This window comes from Myotis lucifugus, unplaced genomic scaffold (genome assembly GCF_000147115.1).
Source record: "Myotis lucifugus unplaced genomic scaffold, Myoluc2.0 scaffold_226, whole genome shotgun sequence".
NCBI lineage: Eukaryota > Metazoa > Chordata > Mammalia > Chiroptera > Vespertilionidae > Myotis > Myotis lucifugus.
Genome location: NW_005871274.1, coordinates 2,055,850 through 2,077,698, shown reverse-complemented (window position 1 = coordinate 2,077,698; position 21,849 = coordinate 2,055,850). Strand labels below are relative to the sequence as shown.

The window sequence follows — 21,849 nt, the reverse complement described above, 5'->3', positions numbered from 1 at the left end:
TGGGGGGAGGTGGTGGGGAGGAGCGCGGCAGCCGGGCTCCACCTGACCCTCAGGACCTGGCCTCCTTCTGGGGGAGGGCCTGCCCCGGGGAACCCATCTTTCCTGGGTGTCTGCCTGGACCCCACAACCGTCGTCAGGAGAGCCAGAGAGGCTCTCAGCGGGTAGAGGGAACCTGCTCCCACCCCCAGGGCGCTGGCTGCTGCCTGGGAGGGGACCCCGCTCCCCAGGCTGCCCGGCGGCCCCTCAGGACCTCTGCCGTCTGCAGCTCGGCTGCGGGGTTTTCCAATTCTGGTCACGTCGTGCCCACACCTGCCCGTCCCCAGACCCAGTTTGGGGTGAAAGCCTTGCTTATTAGTCAATCTGGATCGCACTTACTGTGAATTACCAGGCCTGATTGATATTCATGAGTGGATACATCTGAAACCTCACTCGGCTGCCACGTGACTCCCTGCCTCGGGGAGGAGGCGGTGAGGACACGAGAGCTGAGCCGCCCACATGCAGCGGCAGCCCCCAGGCGGGACACTCAGCTTGGGGGAGCGGCCCCTGGCTGACAGCCGCCGTCCCCCGGTGGCCGGGACCAGGAGGTGCCAGCAGGACCTTCCGCTCTGGGTGGGTGACCGTCCTGCTTCTGGGGTTTGGGGCAGAGCTCCACAGGGGCCTGGGCCTGCACAGGGCGGCGTTCAGTAAAGCGCGCCCCGGCCCGGAACCCACCCCCCGAGAGGAAGCAGGTGCAGAGCCTGGAGCCTGGAAAGCAGCATCCAGGCTGGGGGTTCTCAGGCCTGTGCTCTGGGCTGGAGGGCAGAGCTCCCCCTCCCTCCCCCGAAGGGCCCGGGGTCCTGGAAAGTGCCCCGTCTTGAGGGCCCAGTGGCTTGTCCGAAGCTGAGAGTCCCGGACAAGTAGCAGGAAAGTACCTGACGGGCAACTCAGAGAATGCGTACGCCCACTGCACCCCCTCCCTCCGAGAGCTGCTTTGCTGAGGGCTGGGAAGGACACGTGCATGTTCTTCTGGGTGGATCCCTACAGGCTGAACAGGAGAGAGGGAGAAACTGGGCTCCCTTTCAGACAGAGAACTACAGTTTGGGTTTCTCAAAGAAGAAAGAACGTACCTTCCACCCCCCTCCCCACCCCGAAATGCGGCTGCACCAGCTGAGAGCAGAAAAGGCTTAGGGATGGAGAGGAGCCACGATGCAGAGAAATGCGGCTAAATCCCCAACTCTGAGTTCTTTTCCTTTTTACAGAAAGGAGAGAAACATCATCGGTTGCCTCCATATGTGCCCTCAGTTCGTCCCGAACCCGCAACCTGACTGGGATTCGAACCCCCACCTTCTGGTGCAGGGGATGGTGCCCCAGCTCACCGAGCCACCCAGCCAGGACCCAAACTCTGATTTCTAAAGCCAAACGTTTCCCAGGGAAGACGGGTCTGAGGAGACGAGTCTTAGGAGCCGCCATGAATGGGTCCGGCTGTTGGAGGACCTGAGCACTTTTTAAGGGGGTAGGGGGGGAGCGGGGAATGAGCACAGGACCTTCCAGCAGGTGGGAATCAGCCCGGTGGTCCATCCCACCTGGGCCACCTGCCTGGCTGGAACGTCCCTGGTCTTGGCAATGAAGCGTCTCTAAATGCCTATGTCTCTAGACAAGCTGGGCTCCAGCAAACAGTCGGTGCCCCCTCATCACCCCGTCCACCCACAGCCAGGCCTGCGGGCGGCCCCTCCTGCTGAATTTGGGCTCTGCCACGTGACTTGCTTTGGCCAATGGGGCAGGTAGCAGCAAGTTTTTGTGGACGCAATACGACCCCGTGTTCCTTTGGGGTGTTCCCTACAACCGCCATCTGAGACCGGGGCCTTAAGCTCTTCCTGGGCTAAGAATCCGCGGGAGCTTGACGGGTCCTTTCCCCCAGAAACCAAGACAAAGAAGCGTCTGTGGGGGCCTTTGGACGCTGCTCACCCAGGGTTCCGTTCTCGTTTACCTCCACAGGCAGAAATCGGCACAGACTGATCTAGAGAGCGACCCAGGACGGCCAGGCAGCGCCCCTAGGCCGCAGGCCTGCCTACCTTCCGACCGTCCCAGGAGAAGTCAGCCTCCTCATGTAACTGCTGACATCTGGGTCTGAAACACTGTCTACAGCGTCTCCACAGGCCCCTGGCCCTGCCCCTGGCTTTGGAGTGGCTGGGGCTCCGGCTGGGCACCAGATGAAGGAGCTGGCTTGCATTTTGGGGTCCACAAGACACCTTGGGGCTTGAAACTGTTGCAGTGAGATGTTTATCCTATGAGCTGGGCATCCGAATCCACGAGTAGAAATACTGAAGGGGGGGTAAGGGCTTGGGGTTCAACCCACTCGGCCCCCATCCCAGCTCCTCTGGGGCAGTCTGAGAACCACAACCGGAACCAGGGTGTCCAGCGTGTGCTGTGTGGCCCACCACTTCCCCGCAAAGCCCAGGGGAGGAGAGGAAGCCTGACTGGTGCCCTGGTCGGTGGAGATGCCCGAAGGGAAGGGGCCTTCCTCCGAGGTGTTCCTGGAATGTCAGCCTTGGCGCTCACCTCACCTCACCTGTGCAGCGAGGGGACTGGCTCCACCTGTGACTCAGCTGAGACAGCGGAGCTCATGACTGGGAAAGGGCTCTGCAAAGTGCAGGGTGATGCGCAGACACGGGGGTGGGGGGTGGGGGGGGGAAGGGGGCAGCGGTATCGCCTGGAATCTTTTTGGGGACCATAAGGGGGGCTCCTGACAGTTCCCAGGGAAGGTGGGGGCAGCTGCCACCGGAAATCGGCACAACAGAAAAATGCCTGCTGCTGGCCTCGCCCAAGGACGGGGCGCTGCGGTCCCAGGGGGTCATTTTCATAAAAGCTGCAATTAGGGGAAGTGGGTTTATTAGGGAGCTGGAGGGACGCAGCCCTGGCTTCTGGCGATGCTGACTGGACTGCAGGGCCTGGGCTCGGGGCTGGAGCACTGTGGCCTCCCATGGGAGTGGGGGATACTCCTTGATGTTGGGGGGGGGCATAGGACAGCGAATGCTGGTACAGTGCTCACAGCCCACTCATTTAATCCTCACATCCCGTGAGCTGGGGCTGCTGGTGCTCTCAGTTCACAGGTGGAGACACTGAGGCTCTCAGAGGTCAAGGAGCTGCTCAAGGTCACGCTGCTGGTAAGTGGCAGAGCGGGGATCAAAGCCCAGGGGCCTGGCTCCGGAGGTGGAGGATGAAGGGCACACAGTGGAGAGTTTGGCCACGGCGTGACCTAGTCGAGGTCACTCGCCCTCTCTGGTCTGACCTCTGAGCTGCCAAATCAGCGGGGTTTAGCTCAGGTCCCGGCAAACTTGATGTGAAGGGCCAGCTGGTCAATACTTTGACTTGTGACCACACAGCTGCTGCCGCTGCTGCCAGGCAGCCCTGAACAGGACCAAGCCAATGGGTGTGGCTTGTGCTAATAAAACGTCCTTTACACAAACAGGCGGCGGCTGGGCTGTAGCTTGCCAAAGCCCATGCCTGGTTTGGACCATTCATGTCCCTTCTTTACCACTTATATTAGGATCTTAATAACTTCCTTCACACCACTGCACGGCGGGCTCAGCCACCACCTGTGGGACGCACGCACCAGGCCTTACATTCTTCTGGGGCTCCACAGCTCTGAGTCCCTGCGTCCCAGGGCCACCCCATGCTGAGCCGCACACCAGCCAGGGACTGACGGCATTTGATAAGTAACCGCCGGCCCGGGGCCAGGCTCTGCACCGCCTCTGCCCGGAGACAAGAGAGCAGGAGACGAACCCGTGGAGCCGGGTGCCAGCCCCTGTGCGGTGCCCCCTGGGGAATGTGCCTCTCTGAGCTCCACGGCTCCCTGCCCACAGCTGCTGGGAGGGTGACGTGGTTCGTGCCTTCGTCTACGCTGGCCAGCACCTCCCTCCCGCCAGGCAGGGCTTGGCTGGGGTTCCCAATCAGACAGACGTGAAACCACAACACAGACCAACATTCCCGCTGGCACAGGGGCCGAGGAGGAGCCAGGTGTCCGAGGGCATCTAACGGCCGGGCTTGTCTGCTCAGGGCTTGCAAAGGTCATCTATGGTAAGGTGTCTATCTCAACGCCTGGGGCCATACGGGGGACAAATGACCATCCAGCACGTGTCCCCTCATCCTTTAGTGCTAACACTGCTGGAAAAGACTCCTTATTATGAGTGACGCTCAGCAGGGAAGCGGGTGGAGAACCCGAGGGGCGTTTCCCGGGAAGGAGCGTGCCCGCTTCTGCAAGGCGCACCAAAGGGTTAAAGTCATTTTCATTAAAATTTAAATTTCAGCAGGCGCTCGCGTCCTTTGAACGTTTGACTGGCAACCATTTCATATTTCAATCTCGGCAGAACAAATTGAATTAGATGTTGAGACCGAGCTCGGCTCTGTTCAGCAAAGCCTGCGTGCGCGGCGGGCGCTAATCCTCTCCGAAAGCTGCGGCAAGCGGCGCTGCGAGGCGGCCCGGCCACGAAAGACAAACCGGCCAAGGAGGCGGCGAAAGGAAAAGAGGCCGCTGGAGGCTGTCCTCGGCCTGACTGGGGGTCTCCAGGCCTGGGGGACGGGCCAGCGTCTCTAACCCTGTATCCCAGGTGCCCACCAGTGCCTCGCACAGGGGCACCTGCTGAGTGTCGGGTGGATGGATGGATGGACAGATGGGTGGATGGATACCTGGGGTGAGGATCAGCAGGTGGCCCTGCCAGTCTCTGCCTCTGGCCTGTGCCCTTCCCGCCCCGCCTTTCTGAGAAGCCACAGGTGCCTGGCGCCCTCCCGGATTTGAGGGGCTTCCTCGGGAACCTGGGCTCACCGTGGTCTCCTGCTCCTTCCCTCAGCCCCTGCCCCGAGTGCAGGCCGCTGGAGGATGCCAGCTTGCGTTGCCCAGGAGGAAGGAGGAAGGCCTCCCCTGTACACCCAGACACCACCCCACGGCTGTGGGCCTTTGCCAGTGCCAGCGACCCCGCTGAACCCCGTGATCCTGGCTCACCTCTCCTCTGCTTCCCGGGAGCCCGCTGCACTCTTCCCTCCCCCCCAGCATTCTCTCCCCAGCTCTGTCCCGACCAGGGGGGTGCAGCACCCCTCTGCCAGGGGGATGAGCCTGCCGCCTGCCCCCACACCGGCCTACACAGGAATCGGGGCCCGGGTGGCACTCCTTTCCCTGTGCCTTCCTTTCTCCCAGACCTTCCGGTTGCCGGGACCACTGAGGTCCCATCATCACTTCACACTCGACAGAGCCCCTTCCCGAAGCTCTCTGGTGCCCACCTCCCTAGGCTGTCTGTCGCTGTGAGTTCCCCCAGGTCACCCTGCACTGACGGATGCTTTTCTCCTAATAGGCGGCCCCTCTTCCCAAAGGGGTGAGATGGGCACCTCCTGTGGGCTGGGCCCAGTACTGACCTTGTTTTACTTTATTATGACCTTGCTAGCTACACCTTCCTTCACTCCAGAATAATAATAACGAGGAGGCTAGCCAGGCCCCGCCCCACGCCGTTCCCTGACCCAGCAGTCTGTGCGGGGACAGCTGGAATCTGAACCAGGGATTGGCAATCCCCAGCCCTGTCCCTTCCCTCTGACAAAACAGCTGCTTTAACAGAGATGAACTGCCAACCCTGGGTGCTGACCCAGCAGGACCCACGGGCCCTGCACAGAGCAGTGGAAAGAACGGGCAGACTCCAGGCCTGTCACCCGAGACCCTCGGTGGCTGGGGATCCTGGTCACCACGCGTCTAGCCTGGGGAGGTTTATCATCAACCCCACCACAGCCCCCGCCTGAAGGCTGTGGTCCCCTCTGTGCCAGCGGGAATGGGTCACGCTGGGCCCCGGGGTGCGGTTCACAGGGCCCAGCTCCAGGCTCTGCAGTGATAAGCTGGGGTTGCTCAGCCTCGCAGGGTAGTGGGGCCGGGGAGCGCAGCATGGGTCCCAGGCCACTCTGAGAACTGGGTGAAGACTAAGCCCCCTACGATGCACAAACCAGGTTTACACAGAAAGGCGGAGGTTCTTAGACTCCCACGTGGAGCCCCACCCGCAGGCCCCACGTTACGCAGCAGACAAGTCATAGTTCAAGCATCGATGGCTTTAGTCCCAGCACCATCTCCGAGGTGGGTCTACAGCCGCACTTTACAGAGAAAGATGGTGAGGGCCAGCAGGGACCTCGGTGGTCTGCGGTGACATAGCAGGGGACGGCCAGGCCGATTCAGACCCAGGTGGCACGGCTGCAGCTCTTTTCTCTCCACTATTCCTGCGTCCTGGTAAGTGCTGGGCACAGGCCTCCTCGCGGGGGAGGCTGGTCTCTGGGCTGGAGGTGTGTGCAGTGGGCACTGCTTGCTGGGCTGGGCACCTGGATGCATTTCACAGGCCCAGCTGGGCCCAACCCATAAGACTGACCACGAGGTCAGCAGGGCCTGCAGTCCCAGGTGACGAGGATGGGGCAGGACGGAGGCGGTCCCAGGCTGTGAGCATCCCCTTGGACAGACAGACAGACGGACAGACGCAGGCGGGACTGCAGCTCAGCAGCCCTGGAGGAAAGCGAGGGTGGAAGCACTGTGCCTGGCGCCTCCCATGCGTTACCCCAGCCTTTCCTTCTCACGAAAGCCCTGAGTGGGAACCAGTCAGTGAGGAGGCTGAGCCAGGAGGTGAGGTAACGGCTGGTTCCCAGCTCCAAGGAGCTGCCTCCAGCCCCTGGGTCTGGGCAGTGGGGTGCCCGGGTCCTAGCTCCCATGAGTTGGGGCCCTCTGTACCCTGACCTTCCTGCCGGCGGGATGAGACCCTGCAGCGTCTCAGGACCTTGGAGGAGTCCTGTGAGCGCAGCCAACACCTGGCTTGCAGGGAGGCCGGTTGTTTTTGCTGCTTCCAGGTCCCTGTGCAGCCATGGACTCCCTCAGGTGGCCGGGCTGGCCCTCCTGCAGGCCCAGAGCGGCTCAGGACCCAGGGCTCCAGCAGGCGGCCGTCATCCCCTCTGACCTTGGACCAGCGGAGGGTGGGCTGCCTGCTGCTCCCACCCCGGGCGGCGCACCAGGCCCCTGGCCCCCATGGCAGGACGCAGCGGCGGAGCGGCTGTCCCGTCCTCAGGGCCCTGCAGCCACGTACCCTCTCGGTGCCAGCTCACAGCTGAAGGGTTTGCTCCTCACTGTCGTTCTCACTGTCTTCCAGCTGCTCCAGGATCTCGTCCAACACCACAGACCGCTTTTTCTTCGGGGGCTCTGTGGGCGCCCAGATGGCAAGAGAGGAGAAAAGAACAGCCGAGGGGGTTGGAGGCAGGCAGAGGGCGATGGAGGGGAGGAAGGCGGGTGGGGACGAGGAATGGGAACGCAAGGGAAATGGGACGTGGTGAGAGGGGAGACACAGAATAAGATGGGAGACGGGAGAAAGCATGGAAGGGGGAGGCATGAGAGAGGAGGCGGGGGGAAGCGAGGAGAGAGAGAGAGACAGAGAGAGAGAGAGAGAGAGAGAGAGAGAGAGAGAGAGAGAGATTGTGGGTTAGTCTCCAGCTTCGCCTTGGGGAGCTGCCTCTTTCTGGCCCAGAAACTCTCCGCTCTGGGGCCAACCCCTCCCACAGAGGAAAGGGTCCCATTTGGAAGGGAAGGGAGGCCACCCCTCCCCAGCAGGTCAGAGGTTAAGGCCTCTCTGCCTGGTGTGGGGCCTTGAAAACCCTCAGGGAGGCAGCCCAGCCAGGGCAAAGGTTGAGGAAACAGTGGTAGCTGCTGTGTCCCTGGAGGTTGCAGGCTCGTAACCGAACAGCAGGCAGCAGCACTCGGTCGGTGCTGAATAAACACACGCTCAAGGGTTCCTGAGGAGGCACGGAGGGAGTAACCATTGGGGTGGAGGCTTTAGAGAGGATGGGTGATGTGACCTGGGTTTTGAAGGATGCAGAGGAGTTCTCTGAGGGGAGGGGGAAGGGGGTGCAGATGCGCAGCATGAACATATGAAAGGCATGGCGGGCTCAGCAAAATATATGCCCTCTGGGCCCCGAATGCTATTGACTGAGTACCTACTATGTACTACGACTCCTCTTTTCAACAAGCCCGCAGGTAGGTATTATTACTGCCTCTCACAGGCGAGGGGACTCAGCCACAGACAGGAATGGAACCCAAGCCCACCAAAGCCGTCTTTCCACTTTTCATGAAAGCCTCCGTGGATGGCAGACACCAGGGAGACGAAGGGAGGCAGAAGGCGTGCTGGTCCCCTTGGCCCTCCAGGAAGGAAACGGAGGGGGGGGAGAGGACTCCCCTGACCACTGCCTCTGACAGGACGCCCTGCCCTCAGCCCGTCTGCACTTCTCCCTGCAGCAGCATGTCTGTGTGTGGGACACTGTTCTGTCCATTGTGTCCTCTGCCTTAGCACACTGCCTGGCCTAGTGAGGGCTCATTAATATTTGACGAATGAGGGGATGAGCAAAGGGAGTGGGAAGGGGGGACATGGCGAGCTGCCCCCTTGGCGAGGGTGAGGGAGGCTGCCCCCCCACCCGTCTGTCCGAGGAGCCTCAAGGCCTGGCAGCTGTATCCATCATTGTTAGTCATGAGAAGAGACGGGACAGAATGGGCTGGGCGGGCGGCAGCCCACGGCTCAGACACCCGCTTCCGTTCCTGCTCCCTCCTCGATGCTCCTGGCTTCCTGTAATCGCCAGGCTCTGGAGGGGCACCATGGCTCCTGGAAAGGAATCTGTGGGCAGGTAATAGGAGCCGGGGATAGAAGGGCCGCAAAACAGGGCTGCGGCCTGTCACGGACACCCCCTCGCAGCGACGGCAGTGGGGTGGGCTGGGTCTGTCTTATGGGCGCAGCACACAGTAGGTGCTCTGTGATCATTTGCTGAATAAAAGAATAAATGGCTAAAATTAAAACTGCTAATGTCGGGATAGCCATAAAATAAACCAGCGGCTGAGCAGGGATGTCACCTGGCTGGCGACACTGAGGCCCAGAGGGAGGGGCCGCAGCCGGAGAGGAAATACACACAGGATGGGCACTTTACAAGCAGCATGTCACCCGAGTTCCACCAGCACCCGCTTCAGGAGTGGGCGCCATCAGCCCATTTCCCAGGTGGGAAGACAGAGGCGTAGACACCAGCATACCGAGCCCCACAGCGACCACGCGGCAGCCTCAGTGTCCGAACTGCACCCCATACCTGAGGGCAGGGGGCAGGGCCAAGGTCCCACAGGACCCCGTGAGAGGGCATGTGGTCGCCACGCCTGGCTTTAGAATGAGGCGCATGTGGCTTTAGCACTTCCAAGTTGTGTGATTCGGGCAGGGCATGTTCGCTGTCCGAGATTCAATCCCTCATGTTTACAAGGGGGGAAAGGGCGAGTCCTCCACCCCTGTCCTCGGCGGCCACCCTCTCTCTGCCGACCCCAGGCCTCCCTGACCTTCTGGTGCAGGCCAGGGGTCCTCCTTCCCGCGAACACCTCTCAGAGCACTGCTCAGGAGCTCGGGCACTGATGCCACAGCCCTACTCGGCCCTTCTATGCCTCAGTTTCCCCATCTGCAAAATGGGCACACTATTAATAACTGCCCCTCATGGGTTGTTGGGAAGATTAAAGGAGTGAAAAGAGAAATGCCGGCACCTGGGAGGGTCCCGATGATGCTGAGACCAGTGTCTCTGTCACTGTTAGCCCCGTGAGAGGCGTGCGTGTTCCATGTCTCTCTCCCATCAGGCTGACAGCGGGGACTGTCATAGGAAGGCTAGTACATCAAGGCCAAAGGAGGCACGGCCCACACTGTCCCCTCTCCCCCAGTTGGAAAATGGAGGCCGAGGGTACCCACTGGCCGCTGTGCGGTGGAGGGTTTGGGAGGCAGGCTGGCTGAGGTCCCAGGCCTGCCACTTCATGGCTCAGTGACCTTGGGCGAGTCACCTCCGCTTCCTGGGTCTGTGCACTGGGGGTGAAAACAGGACCCACCTCCCAGGGGGGCTGTGAAGGCCAGTGCGTGGGTCTGGGCTCACGCGGGCACACCCTTACAGCATCCTCTCATGGGCCTGGCATCTCTGGCTCAGGTCGGGCACCCAGGTGCCCCCAGAAGACACATCAGGCCCTGAATTCCCACCCAGCAGCCCCCGCGGGCCCTGCCGCGCGCGGAGCACCTGCTGGCCGGGACAGCTGCAGAAATCCCACTTCCCCGCCATCAAAGCCTCAGTGGGTTTTCACCAAACACACACAATGCAGAACCGGGAAAAGGTGTAAAATAAATACACGCAACAAGCTGCGTTCCTTTCAGTATCACAGCTGCACCCGAAGATAAACAACGCGCGAATGTCGCCCAACATCCACACCCGAGAAATTAACTTGACAAAAAGCTCAGCCGGCCCCCAACAGCCCCCCAGCCCTGCCCCCTCTCCCCCCTCCAACCACCATTCTGCATTTCTGGAGTTCCCATCTAATGATTTTATTTTTCAATTAATTCCTTGACAGAATGCCAGCCCGTGTCTCTCTGCCGTCCCTGGCTGGCGCGGGCGCCCTGCATGGAAGGCACAGGCGGGCAGAGAGAAAGGCGCAAGGGGGTGGGCGGGGAGCTGTCGGGAGGACAAGAGAAAGCGCTTCGTGGGGTTTTGTTCCAGAGGCAGAACGTTGAGGAAAGGCAAGTGGGGAGAAGGCATCTGAGCGGCACCCGGAGGCCAGGCAGCGGGAACAGCCGGGTAGGGGAGGGCCTGCGTGCCAGCTGGAGCCGGGCTGCGGGCTGTACGCCTACTGCTCCCGGCTCCCAGCTGGGCGACCCGCGCCAGGGGCCGCGCCTCTCTGGGCTCAGTCTGCAGTTACTGCACAGCACCCAGCACCGAGGGTGCTTAGGAGTATTAGAAGGGCTAGCACACAGTAGGCGCTCCATAAAGGCTAGCCTACTTACTGTCGTTGATGGAAGCTGCTCCTGTCACTCCCCGTCTCTGTGAACCCTGGGCCGGTGCCAAGGCTTCAGGGCCCCCTCCTGGGGCGACCCACCCACAGCATCAGCAAGCGGCCCTGGGCATGTCAGTGGTCCCCACCTTGAGGGCCATGGGCTGTCCCAGGCCACGGGACACATGGGCCTGGAGACTGAAGGGAGCTAAACTCCACACCTCAATGTTCCTCTCTGTCGAGTGGGTACAGTGCTGCTCTCCTGATCCCATGGGGGACACCGGGGTTCCTGCCGGCAGGCATTCACAGCAAGTACTCACTGAGCATCTACTCTGCCGGGCCTGGTGCTGGGGACACAGCACCAAGAAAACCCCAACGGATATACTGACCCACCAGCCGTGGAAGCCATGCTGGGCCCCAGGGTGGGCAGAGCCGGAGCCCCCGCTTGCCTCTGAATTACAGGGTCCTGTCTGCAGAGGGCACGGTGCCCACTGCGGGGGGTCGATGACATCAGGCGAGACAGCACGCAGAGGTAGCAAACGCTAGAAGCATTGCAAGGACACCCAGGGGGTAGCGGAGCCCAGTCAGCTGAGGACCCTGCAGACTCAGTGGGTGCTGCGGGCTGAGCGGGAGGAGCTGGCGCCAGCCGAGCGAGCGCCTGCGTCCTGGGTCCTGGGTCGGAGCTGTTCAGGCTCCAGAAAACCCTGAGTTGGGGATATTCTTGTCCCATTGGTCAGGTGTGGAGGCAGCCACTCTGGGGCTTTGGGGAAGGCACGTGACCACTCCCAAGCGGGGCCTTGAACTTGGATCCACAGTGATACCCACGGTCCCGGGCTCAGCTGCCGGCCCCATCGTGGCGACCCTCACCCAGCCCTCAGCAGGCAGAGAGCCAGGGGAGTGTCCAGGTGATAGTGAGTCGTTGCAGAGAAAAAGAGAAAAGGGAGCCGGCCAGGTTGGAGAGCACCCCCACTCCCTGCCACAGGCCTGGAGGGATCCTTCAATTTTGAGGGGCTTGGTCGACATGAGCTCCCTGTCCCCTTCTCCGGGCACAGGCCCTGGGTTGGGGTAGAGGCTGAAAGGAAGGGAAGAGTAACGGTGCCTCACAGGCCTGATGTGGGATGATGTCTGTACCAGGATCTGTAAGTGCAAAGGCCTGAAGGGCCAGGCGGACACGTGATGCAGTCGGTGGTCCAGGTGGGTGACTACAGGGAGGGCTGCCGGCTGTGGCAAAAGCAAAAGCCGCGCACCTCGGCCCCCGCTGCTCACTGGGATGCAGGACCATGTGGTCAGAAGAGAAGCCAGAATCTCAAATTTCAGGCCAAATCTGATAGCAAAAGAGCGGTGATTAAAAAAACACACCATTTGTTTCCATGTCTTGTAGGCAAGACAAAGATCTGTGGCTGATCTTAGTGGAGGGCTCGCCCACGCAGCCTGACTTTCTCTCTCCTCTGTCTGCAGGGCCCCCCCTGGCTTTGCCTGTGATCATGGAGCAGTAATAACCTCCTCGCCTGTGTGTTTTCCTGCGGTTTCTCGGCCGGGGCCAGCCTCGAGTCCAGAACAAACCTGGCCGCCCCCTGCCGCCAGCCAACCCTGGAGGGAAGCCCACCACCTCCCGCCCCTGCCCCCAGCGCTCTGGTCCCCAGGCCCCGGGCCTCGTCCAATCCGAGCCCAGCCCCTGCCCCTCCCAAGTTGCTCTGAAATTCTCCTTCTGTCAGTTTAATTCCGTGATGGATGAGGAAGAGCAGGAGAAATGGCCCGCACAGCTGGCTTCCCCGTTAGCCCTAGCAGGGAATCCTGGCCTGGCTGGCGACGGCTGAGTGAAATGTTTGCGGAACGCAGAGAACACAAGTCAATAACAATTTAGCTGGATTGGGAGCAAGTACCTTCCCGCACGGACAGCCGCTCCCGGGGGAAGGGGCCAGGAGTGTGCAGGATATTGCCAAGCGCTTGGAAATATTTCCAAAACACCACTCAAAGGGGCTCGGGGCGTGGGGGGCGGAGGGGGAGACCGGAGGACACCTGCCCGGCCTGCTCAGCCTCCCAGCACCTCTGCAGGGAGGAGCATTCGGCCTTGGGAGCGTGGCTCCCGCCCCTCGGCCAGACGCTCGCACCCTTGCTAGCAGCTGCTACCTAGGAGCTGCCTTGACCAAAACAATTCCCGCTTCTTCATTTTTCTTCTCTCCATTCTGCCTCCACCAGCTGGGGTGGCTGGGGCGTGTGAGAAAAGCGGGTCTCCAGGCCAATTTCTACCTCTCTCCTGGGGCCACCTCCCAGCACAGAGGGGAGGGGGGGGAAGTGGGGGAGAACAAAACATACTCCTCCGGACAGGGAAGGGCACCCACCTCCACACCAGGGATACCACACCTCCCGTAGGCCCCCACCCCCCGCCGCAGGCCCTCCGTGACGACTGGGACAGTTCCCCTCACCTGCCACCGAGAAGCCTGAAGGAGGGAACAGAACCACCCAAGTGGAGGGATGAAGCTGAGGCCAGGGGTGCTTACGGGACCTGCCTGCCTCCAGGGAGCTGGAAAGACCCACGGCAAAGGGGTCTTCTGAATGGTACAATCTGTGACTTCAGCCACGTGCCTGAACAATCCTGACTGTGACTCAAAGCCGACGATTACTTCACGGCCAAGATCAAGGAGGCGTATTTGCAGGGGCTGGCGTGGCGATAACAGGCTCCCCTGGCCCCAATCTTTTGAAAATGTGCCATCTTATGAGGAATGAAGTTATGGGGGGGGAGGGGGGTGAACTGATGGAGGCTTTAAATATCATCTGTGTGCTGATGGCTTCCAAATTTATATCCCAGCCCAGACTTTGCCCCTGAGCTCTGGACTCGTAGATCTATCTGCTTGACATCTCACGGGGAGCCCTAATAGGTATCTCAAACCCTGTGTCCGGGCCTTGCCTCCACACCGCCGCTTCCCAGCCTCTCAGCCTCCCGCGGCACCACCATCCTCTGAGTGGTTTAGAGCAAAGGGCTCTGTCCCTGCCTCAGTTTCCCTCCGGACTTCCAGGAGCAAGTCTGCTGGCTCTACCTCCATCACAGTGCTCAATCCACCTGTTTCCTCCCACCCTCGTCTCTGCCCAGGCCACCCCCTCGCTTGCTGGGATGACTACCGTGGGCCCCTCCCTGCATTCTCGTCCCCCCACAATGCATGCTCCACACAGCAGTGAGGATGAGGGCCGGCAGTAAGTCAAGCACACATACCCCTCCTTCAATCTTCGAGGGACTCCCCCTGTATCTTGAGTAAAAGCCAGGCTCCCCACCACACCCACAGGCCCCACAAGGGAGCCCTGCTTGTTACATCCGCTCCCCACTCTGGCCACAAGGTCCTGCTAGGAACATGCTCCTGCCCCAGGGCCTTTGCACCTGCAGGACTGCCGCCTGGACCGTCTTCCCCCAGATCTTTGGCTGGCTGGCTCCTGCGCATCAGGTGAGGACGCTGACCCCTCAGGCAGACTTTTCCCAACCACCGTACTGGACGGCTCCTCCCAGCCCGCACCGAGGGCACAGTATGCTATCCTTCCTGACTCCCTCCCACGGCTTGCTATCCACAGGACTGTGTTGTTATTAACTTTTCCCTTTTATCATCTGTCTCTCCCACTCAAATAGCCCCATGTTCGCTGTTCTGTTCCCCGTGCAGGGAGGGCCTGATAATCGGTGACAGGAAAGAACTGAGTGAAGGAAGGAATGGAAATGGAGGGAGAAGCAAGCGACGGGGCCTCCTTCCCAGGAAAGCAGAGCAATCCATGGGGGGGTGGGGGGCGAAGGTGTGGTTACGGGGCCTTCAGAATTGTCCGCTCTCTGGGAAAAGGCGGGTTGTGGTGGAGGAATTAGCCGCTGGCAGCTTTTGGCTAAAATAAAAGCAGCCGTTGCACGAGGCTTAGGGGCTGTAGATTTTTTCTGGAAAGAGTGAGACAGTATTTTAGGTTTTGGGGCCACAACTCTGCTCTGCCTTGCAGCGTGAGAACGCAGCCAAAGACACATGCATGTGCATGGACATGGCTGCGCACCAAAAAACTTGACTTACAAACAGGCTGCGGCTGCATTTGGCTGTGGCTGTGGTCTGCAACCACTGCCCGACCTGGACTGGGAGCCTGGGGCAGATAAGCGGGCCCGTTAGGGACTGGGAACCCCAGGGCTGGAGGGAGGAGAGAGAGGGTTATAGGTTCTGTAGTGCAGGGCGGTGTGCCCGCAGGCAACTCACTAGACCTCTCTGGGCCTCCGTGTGCACCTCAGACAAATGGGAGCAGCACCCCCTCCAGGGAGCTGTGAGGCCACAAGGAAACCACGTGGCACTGCCCCCCGCACATGGTAGGTCCCCGACAAAGCTCTCTCCCCCGTTCTCTTTCGCCTGACTTGATCTTCAATAAGAAGTCACATGATTGCTCTTTGCAGACAGGTGGTGTTCCCAGGCTCAAGGTTAGGCATATCGGGCTTCTGACCAACAGGCTCCAGTGCTGGCGCTCACCTGGCTAACCGTGGGGCCCAGAGCACACGGTCCAGCCTTTCTGAGCCCCGGGAACCCCTACCTGTGGGGTCGGCGGAGCTGAACTGAGCTGGCAGCGGCACTGTCCCTCGTCTGTATTCTATGCTCAACTAGAACAGGCCATTCTGATGACTAGGTTCTTATTTATGCTCGTTTATTCACAAACAGTGACACCAATCACGCATGTGAGCACAGAGCAGCAGGAAGAGGAGGTGAGGGTGTGATGGGGCCGAGAGGAAAAGGGGTGTCAGGGACGTGTAGAAGCTGACCCTCTGGCTGAGCCCTGAAGGCATGGGGCTGGGGGCTGGGCTGACGGGACAGGGCTCCGGGCTGGGAGGGCAGCTGTGTGCTAGAGGCCAGTGACTGACGGGACAGCACCCCATCTGGGCCTGGCCTGGCTCGGGCGGGTGGGGACGGGCTGCTGCCAGCCACTTGCCATGCGGGTCATGTCTGCACTCACGGCTCCGGAGGTGAAAGGTGCGGCGCTAACCACAGCCCATCAGTCCTCCCAGCGGGAATAAGACAACGCGGGAAGCGGAGCCGTGCTCCCGGCCAAATAAAAGCCTGCTTTGCCTGCGCCTCCCTGGCTGTGCCCGTTTGAAAACAGAGGGTTCTGCGGGCGGATTGCTTCTGTGCCATTATATTCTCGGCGCGCGCGCAGGTACCGCGGCCTGCCAGGCCCTGAAAGCCCCTCAATGCTGCGACCCTGCTGGTTCGTAACACACTCGGGAAGAAAAGGACACAGCAGCGGCCTCTTTCCTTTCTTCCCTCCCCTGCTCGCTCTTTCCACCCTCCCACACGCCAGGCTCCGAACTGCACTTCACCTTCACCTGCCGGGGCCGAGCGAGAAAGGAGAAGGCGGATGCTGGGCTGGGAAGGGAGGCGGGGCAGGACCGGGAGAGGGAGGACGATCCCGTGCAGAGCGGCCGTCTTACTACTCTGGTCCATTCCCGAAAGCACCTGCCTGATGTCCAGGTCTTTGCCTGGTCAGGGCAACTTTCCAAATGACTTTCAAAGACCTGCTCTTTGCTGTTCAATTTCATGGGTATTTTGTAAGCATCAACTGGTAAGGGAAAAGATGACCCCGCCCTTGTCCAGGGACAATGGATAGAATGAAGGTGTCCACCTGGAGGGTGTGGGGAGTCCAGGGGGGCCTAAAACCAAACTAGCTTCTTTCTGCTGGCAGCAGGGGACCCCAGAGAGACAGCGAGCACCAGATCCAGCATGTTTATTTCCCACAACTGCGCTGAAAGCCAAGATGTTGGGAACACTCCTCTTCGTCACTACTGTACACTAACAGCGCCTACTACATGCCACACTCAGGGCTATGCTACTGTGTACTAACAGCGCCTACTACATGCCACACTCAGGGCTATGCTACTGTGTACTAACAGCGCCTACTATGTGCCACACTCAGGCTATGCTACCGTATACTAACAGAGCATTCCTCCTTGGCCTGGACCAACCAGAGTGCAAGAATGAGGGAACTGTTTTTGAGCCCAGAGGAGGAGGAGGCAGGATGCATAGTGTCTGTGGCACGTGGGTGGCCGTGCACCGGGAGCTTCACAGGCCTGTCTCCTTCACAGCCCACGATTCCCCTAATGAGGACGGCACCTGGTCCCATTGTACAGATGACAGAGCTGAGGCTGAGTGACGTAAGGGACAGCTACACACCCACTGATATGAAGACATGGTCCAGCAGGATGGCTAAGAGCCCAGGTCTGACTTCCGCCTCGGCTGGCCTCTAGTAGCTGGGTGGCCTTGGCCGAGTTATCTGCCCTCTCTGTGCCTGTTTCCTCATCTTTGAAGCCGAGGGTAATGACTGTACTTACCTCCTAGGATTCTGCAGAATTAAGACCCATGAAAGGCTGTAGGTAGGATCTCACACGGAATAAGGCTTAACACATGAAGGTTATCATAGCAATAATAATAATGATAACAACAACAACAATGTGTTATCGGGCCTGATGCACACTGAGCTGTCTGCCCACCGTGACGTAGGCTCATCACGGACCTGAGGGAGGAGAAAGGCTGCTCACGGGGCCGGGCCCCAGGTCACCAGTTAGTGGCTGGTCTGCTGGGGAAGCTGAGCCCCAGGCGCAGGGTGAACGTGGGGTAACGACGCTGACTGTGGCCACAAGGAGGGCTGTGGCGGGGACCAGCGCTGACCCAGAGGGCAGCGAGGAGGCTGCGGTGTCTCCAGCTAGCTTCCTGCCGGCCCTCCCGAATGGCTAAGATGACGGCCTTTCATTCCAAGGCCCACATTCCACAGGGAGCCCTTTGTGTGGCTGAGCTGCTCAGGCCGGCAAATGGGGCTCAGGGCCCCCCACCCGAGACCTGAGTGCCTTCCTGGCACAGCTCGGGCCGGGGCGGGACTGGGCACAGCTCCCATTGCCCCGAGTCTGCCAGGGCCTGGGAAGCTCTGAACAATGTGGATTTCGACACAAATGAGCCGGGCACTTTTCGCCACAGGGGAGGGCAGAGCAGGGGGAAAGGTCCAGCCAGGAGGGCAGAAGGCCAGCAGCCCTGTTTTGAACATTCGAGGCCGCTGCAGGCACCTCCTGTTGCCTGAAGAGATCAGACAGACAAAGGGGTGGGGGGTGAGGGGGGCTGTTTCCAGAGCACCTGGACCCCTCCCCGCAGCATCCTGCTGGGAACTGTCACCTGCGTGTGGGGCACCACAGCCAGCTGCGGCCACTGCTTGCTTGGGTCACCCTGGCCAGTGACTGCGTCTCTGTCCCTTCCCCTGTCCAATGGGAAGATTAAGGGCGCCCACCTCCTAGGGCGGGAGGGGAGGAGGGGATGGCCTGGGGTGCAGCGCCTCACTACTCTCACCTCCCCCCGCACGCCCCCCACGCAGCTTCTGCATCAGGGCTCTTCCTGCCACCACCCACCACCGGGGGATTCCCGTGGGGACGCTGTCCTCCCTCACTGCTGGGAGGGGCTCAGAGCTCTGGGGAGCGCTCGCCTTTGGCACAACTGGCCGGCTCAAAGCCGGCGGCCCTTCCAGCACCCAGGAGGGCAATGGCTCCGACACTCAGCACTGACCTCGGGGTGGCCCCACTCTGAGCTGTCTCCGCCTGCACATGCACCGCAGGGCTTCTGCAAGGACACGTCAACGCTGAGGGCCACACGACACTTTCTGTTGTCACTTGTCACTCATTCTCTCCATTTCTGGAGGGAGCCTGCAGATTCTAGGGACGGGGCCCTGGTGATTGAGGAGGAAGGAAGCCACGCAGGAGACACACCCGCCCAGATCTAATGAAGGCCAAGACCTCTGAAATGGCGTTGGCTGGCACAGGCAGGGTGTGCGGCGGGAGGGGGCTGATGGGGAGAGGTAGGGGCTCTCATTGGCCTGGACCTCAAATCTCAGCTCCACCACTTTCCACCTGAGTCACGGCGGGCACATCGCTGAGCCTGTGTCTCTGGCCCCAGGAGGGAGGCAGCAGTGCCCACAGCTGTCGACGAGATGAGACGAGCGGCCCCATGCTGAGAGCGGCCCTGGCACAGAGCAAGCCGCTCACAAACGACACTGTCACTGTTACTCCAACGCCCATGAAACGGGGCTGACCGTGTCGTCTCACGGGGCTGCTGGGGGGTTATGGGCAGAGCACACATACACGTCGGCCTTTGTTCCTGTATCACTGCATCTGCCCCGCCGGGTCTCAGCGGCGGGCGATGGGGCCGTGGAGACAGCCAATCCCACAGAAGCCTTCCGAGCGGGGAGGCAGTGGAGCTCGATTTATTGAAGGGGCTTCTCCCGGCCGCGGGGGAAGTGCTGAGCCTGCAGGGGTGGCGCGGGCCGGCAGAGCCCTTACACAAACATTTGCGAGGGGCACTGGGCCTGTCAATGCTGTCGATAGGATGGCTCTCTCTGCGGGGCGGGACGCGGGGGCTTATGAGTTGTGAGCCAGTGACTGTGCGTAACCCCGATTTCTCTGGTTTCTTGTTCACTTCGGACAGACGGCCCAGCCTGTGCCTGACACCGTGCCAGGCCCGGGGGCCCAGAGAGGAACTGATTGGTGATGAGATGAGCATGACAGTCCCACTCGGGACAGAGGTGGGAGAGCAGAAGACGGAGCAATCTCTGATACCTGGGAGGGGCGGGGAGAGGGGCGGCTTTCTGGAGGAAGTGCCATTCGAGTGGGCCGTAAAGGCTGCATAGGCACTTGCCAGGTTACAAACAAAAATCCTGAGGGGCAAAGCATTCTCAGTAGAGGGAACAGCATGTGCAAAGACCCTGAGTCCTACCCGGCTGGGCCCCGTGAACTCTGGGAGGTGTAGTGGGAGGCAATAGGCTACAGAGGCGCTGGGTCAGCAGAGGGGTTTTGTGCGGGGGACGCAGTCCTGCATCGCTGTGACCTGCTCAGGTCTGCCCGCTGCCCCCACAGGACCAGCGAGGCCACCTGGAAAGCTCACGGCTCCACAGAGCGACCTCCCCCAACCTGCCCCTAAGCTGTCTGATCTGGGAGGCCAAGTGTCACTGCTGGGACAGGAAACCATCACGTCCCCAGTGACACAGTGGGCCCAGCTGCCGATGGGGGTGGGGATGGGGACGGGGACGGGACAGCTAAGGGGAGCAGTGCAGGGGCAGGAGTAATGGCTCGTCCAGGAAAACATTATGAACCGGGGCACCACTGTCGGTGCTGGAACTCACTGTGGACAAAGGCAGCAGCCACGTCGGAGCACCATGGGGTGGGGGGAGCTGCAGGCAGACCACCCAGCCCCTTCACAAGGCCAGCCCCCTGCCTTCCCTGCCACCCCCCAACCCCCAACCCTGTGTGTCAGGCTCACACCACCTTGGGTCCCTCTGCTCAGGCAGCCCTTTCATGGGTACAAACATCCCCTGTGGGGAGGCCTTTCTGGACCTCTCACTCAAACAACGTGCCTAGCCTCTTCCACCTGAGCCCACAGCCCTGAGGTCACTGCTGCACCCCAGCCTCTTCCACCTGAGCCCACAGCCCTGAGGTCACTGCTGCACCCCAGCCTCTTCCACCTGAGCCCACAGCCCTGAGGTCACTGCTGCACCCCAACCTCTTCCACCTGAGCCCACAGCCCCGAGGTCACTGCTGCACCCCAACCTCTTCCACCTGAGCCCACAGCCCTGAGGTCACTGCTGCACCCCAGCCTCTTCCACCCGGGCCCACAGCCCTGAGGTCACTGCTGCACCCCAGCCTCTTCCACCTGAGCCCACAGCCCTGAGGTCACTGCTGCACCCCAGCCTCTTTCCACCTGAGCCCACAGCCCTGAGGTCACTGCTGCACCCCAGCCTCTTCCACCTGAGCCCACAGCCCCAAGGTCACGGCTGCACCCCAACCCAAGGACAGGGCAGGTGCCCACTAAGCCTCTCTGGGGAGGGACTGAACAATCGCGAGGCCACGTGACACCACGTGGGTAAGAGGTGAAATGCGGTGCTGCCACCGTAGGCCCCGCAGGAAGCGGATGGTCCTAAGATCGGGTAACGGCGCAGGGTCCCGCACAGGGGGCAGGGTGTAGGGAAATTGGCCTGAGAGGCCCCTGGAGGGGAGCCTTTGTTGGGAGCCAGCCCACAAGCCCGGCAGGAAGGGAGGCAGGGTACACACCCTGACCCCACTCCTCTCCCTGACTTCCCGCCACATCTCCCAGTGACCCAACAGAAGCCAAAAGGGCATGGCGATGCCGTCCACACCGGCTGCCTCCCGGTGCCCGACCCCAGGCCCATGGGCCAGGCAGCTATCCCGCAGCCCCGCCACTCACCGTGGAAGTGCTCAGCCGTCTTCCGCCGCAGGGCCTGCAGGGTCACCTCGGAGTCCGCCCACTCCAGCACCAGCCTCCGGCCGTACAAGTGGGTGCTGTGACACAGGGCATTGAAGGCTCTCTGGGGACAGGACGAGAAATAAAATACAGCGCGTCAGCTAAGCCCTGACCTGGAGCACTGCTTTCTGTCCTGCCGGCACTGCAGACCCAAAGGCCACCTTTGGGGCCTATAACACCTCCCGGGAGAGGCGTACCAGCCGATGGCACGTCTATTTCCTTAGTGGGTGACGTTCCCAGGCAGCGAGCTGCAAGGGCCCTGCAGTCAATGCTGCCGCCCGGGCCTGTCGTTGGGTCTGGCCAGGCGCGACGTCTTTCCCAGGGCACATCCGTTAACCTGCTCCCCCCGCCCGGCTGCCAGGGGCAGCGCCGGGGAAGAAAGCCGAGTGCTGCCTGCACTCGATGGCGACCAGGCAGGCCCCTCATTTTCACGTGGGGCTCTGTCCCTCGCTGGTCCTGGCGATTCTGGCCATCTCTCTGCTGCCCGCCGCCTCCTCACTGCCCCCTCCTTCCCAGCCACCAGCTCCTACCTCAGCGGCTTGGGTCCAGCCCCGCGCTCTGCCCTCTCACTGTCTTCGCTCTTAGGACCCCCACACTCTGCCCACTTCCCTCTTTTTGGTTTTTGTTTTGTGGCAGCTTTGAGATCTAGGTCACATGCCATTCAATGGTCTCTACTAGTCACAGAGCTGCATGACCTCAAGCACCACAACCAACCTTAGGGCTTTTCATCATCATCACCCCCATGGAAGCCCCATGCTCACC

General features: G+C 61.1%; 1 protein-coding gene across 5 annotated transcripts in view; it reads right to left on the bottom strand.

Annotated features, from left to right (window-relative positions):
- The window catches only part of RBM19 (RNA binding motif protein 19), a 96,740-nt gene that overhangs the window by 8,889 nt on the left and 66,002 nt on the right, over positions 1-21,849 (bottom strand). For 4 of the 5 annotated variants that reach the window (XR_001350137.2, XM_006098257.3, XM_023762003.1 and 1 more), the window contains exons 23-24: positions 21,031-21,151; positions 7,074-7,186 (exon numbers count right to left, since the gene is read on the bottom strand). Coding sequence is in view for 4 of the 5 variants with exons in the window: in XM_006098257.3 (XP_006098319.1) it covers positions 7,089-7,186; positions 21,031-21,151 (219 nt within the window). In the remaining variant the exon portion in view is untranslated. Of the gene's footprint in view, positions 1-6,123; positions 6,503-7,073; positions 7,187-21,030; positions 21,152-21,849 lie in introns of those variants that run through there. The other variant, XM_023762004.1, reaches the window with a different exon arrangement.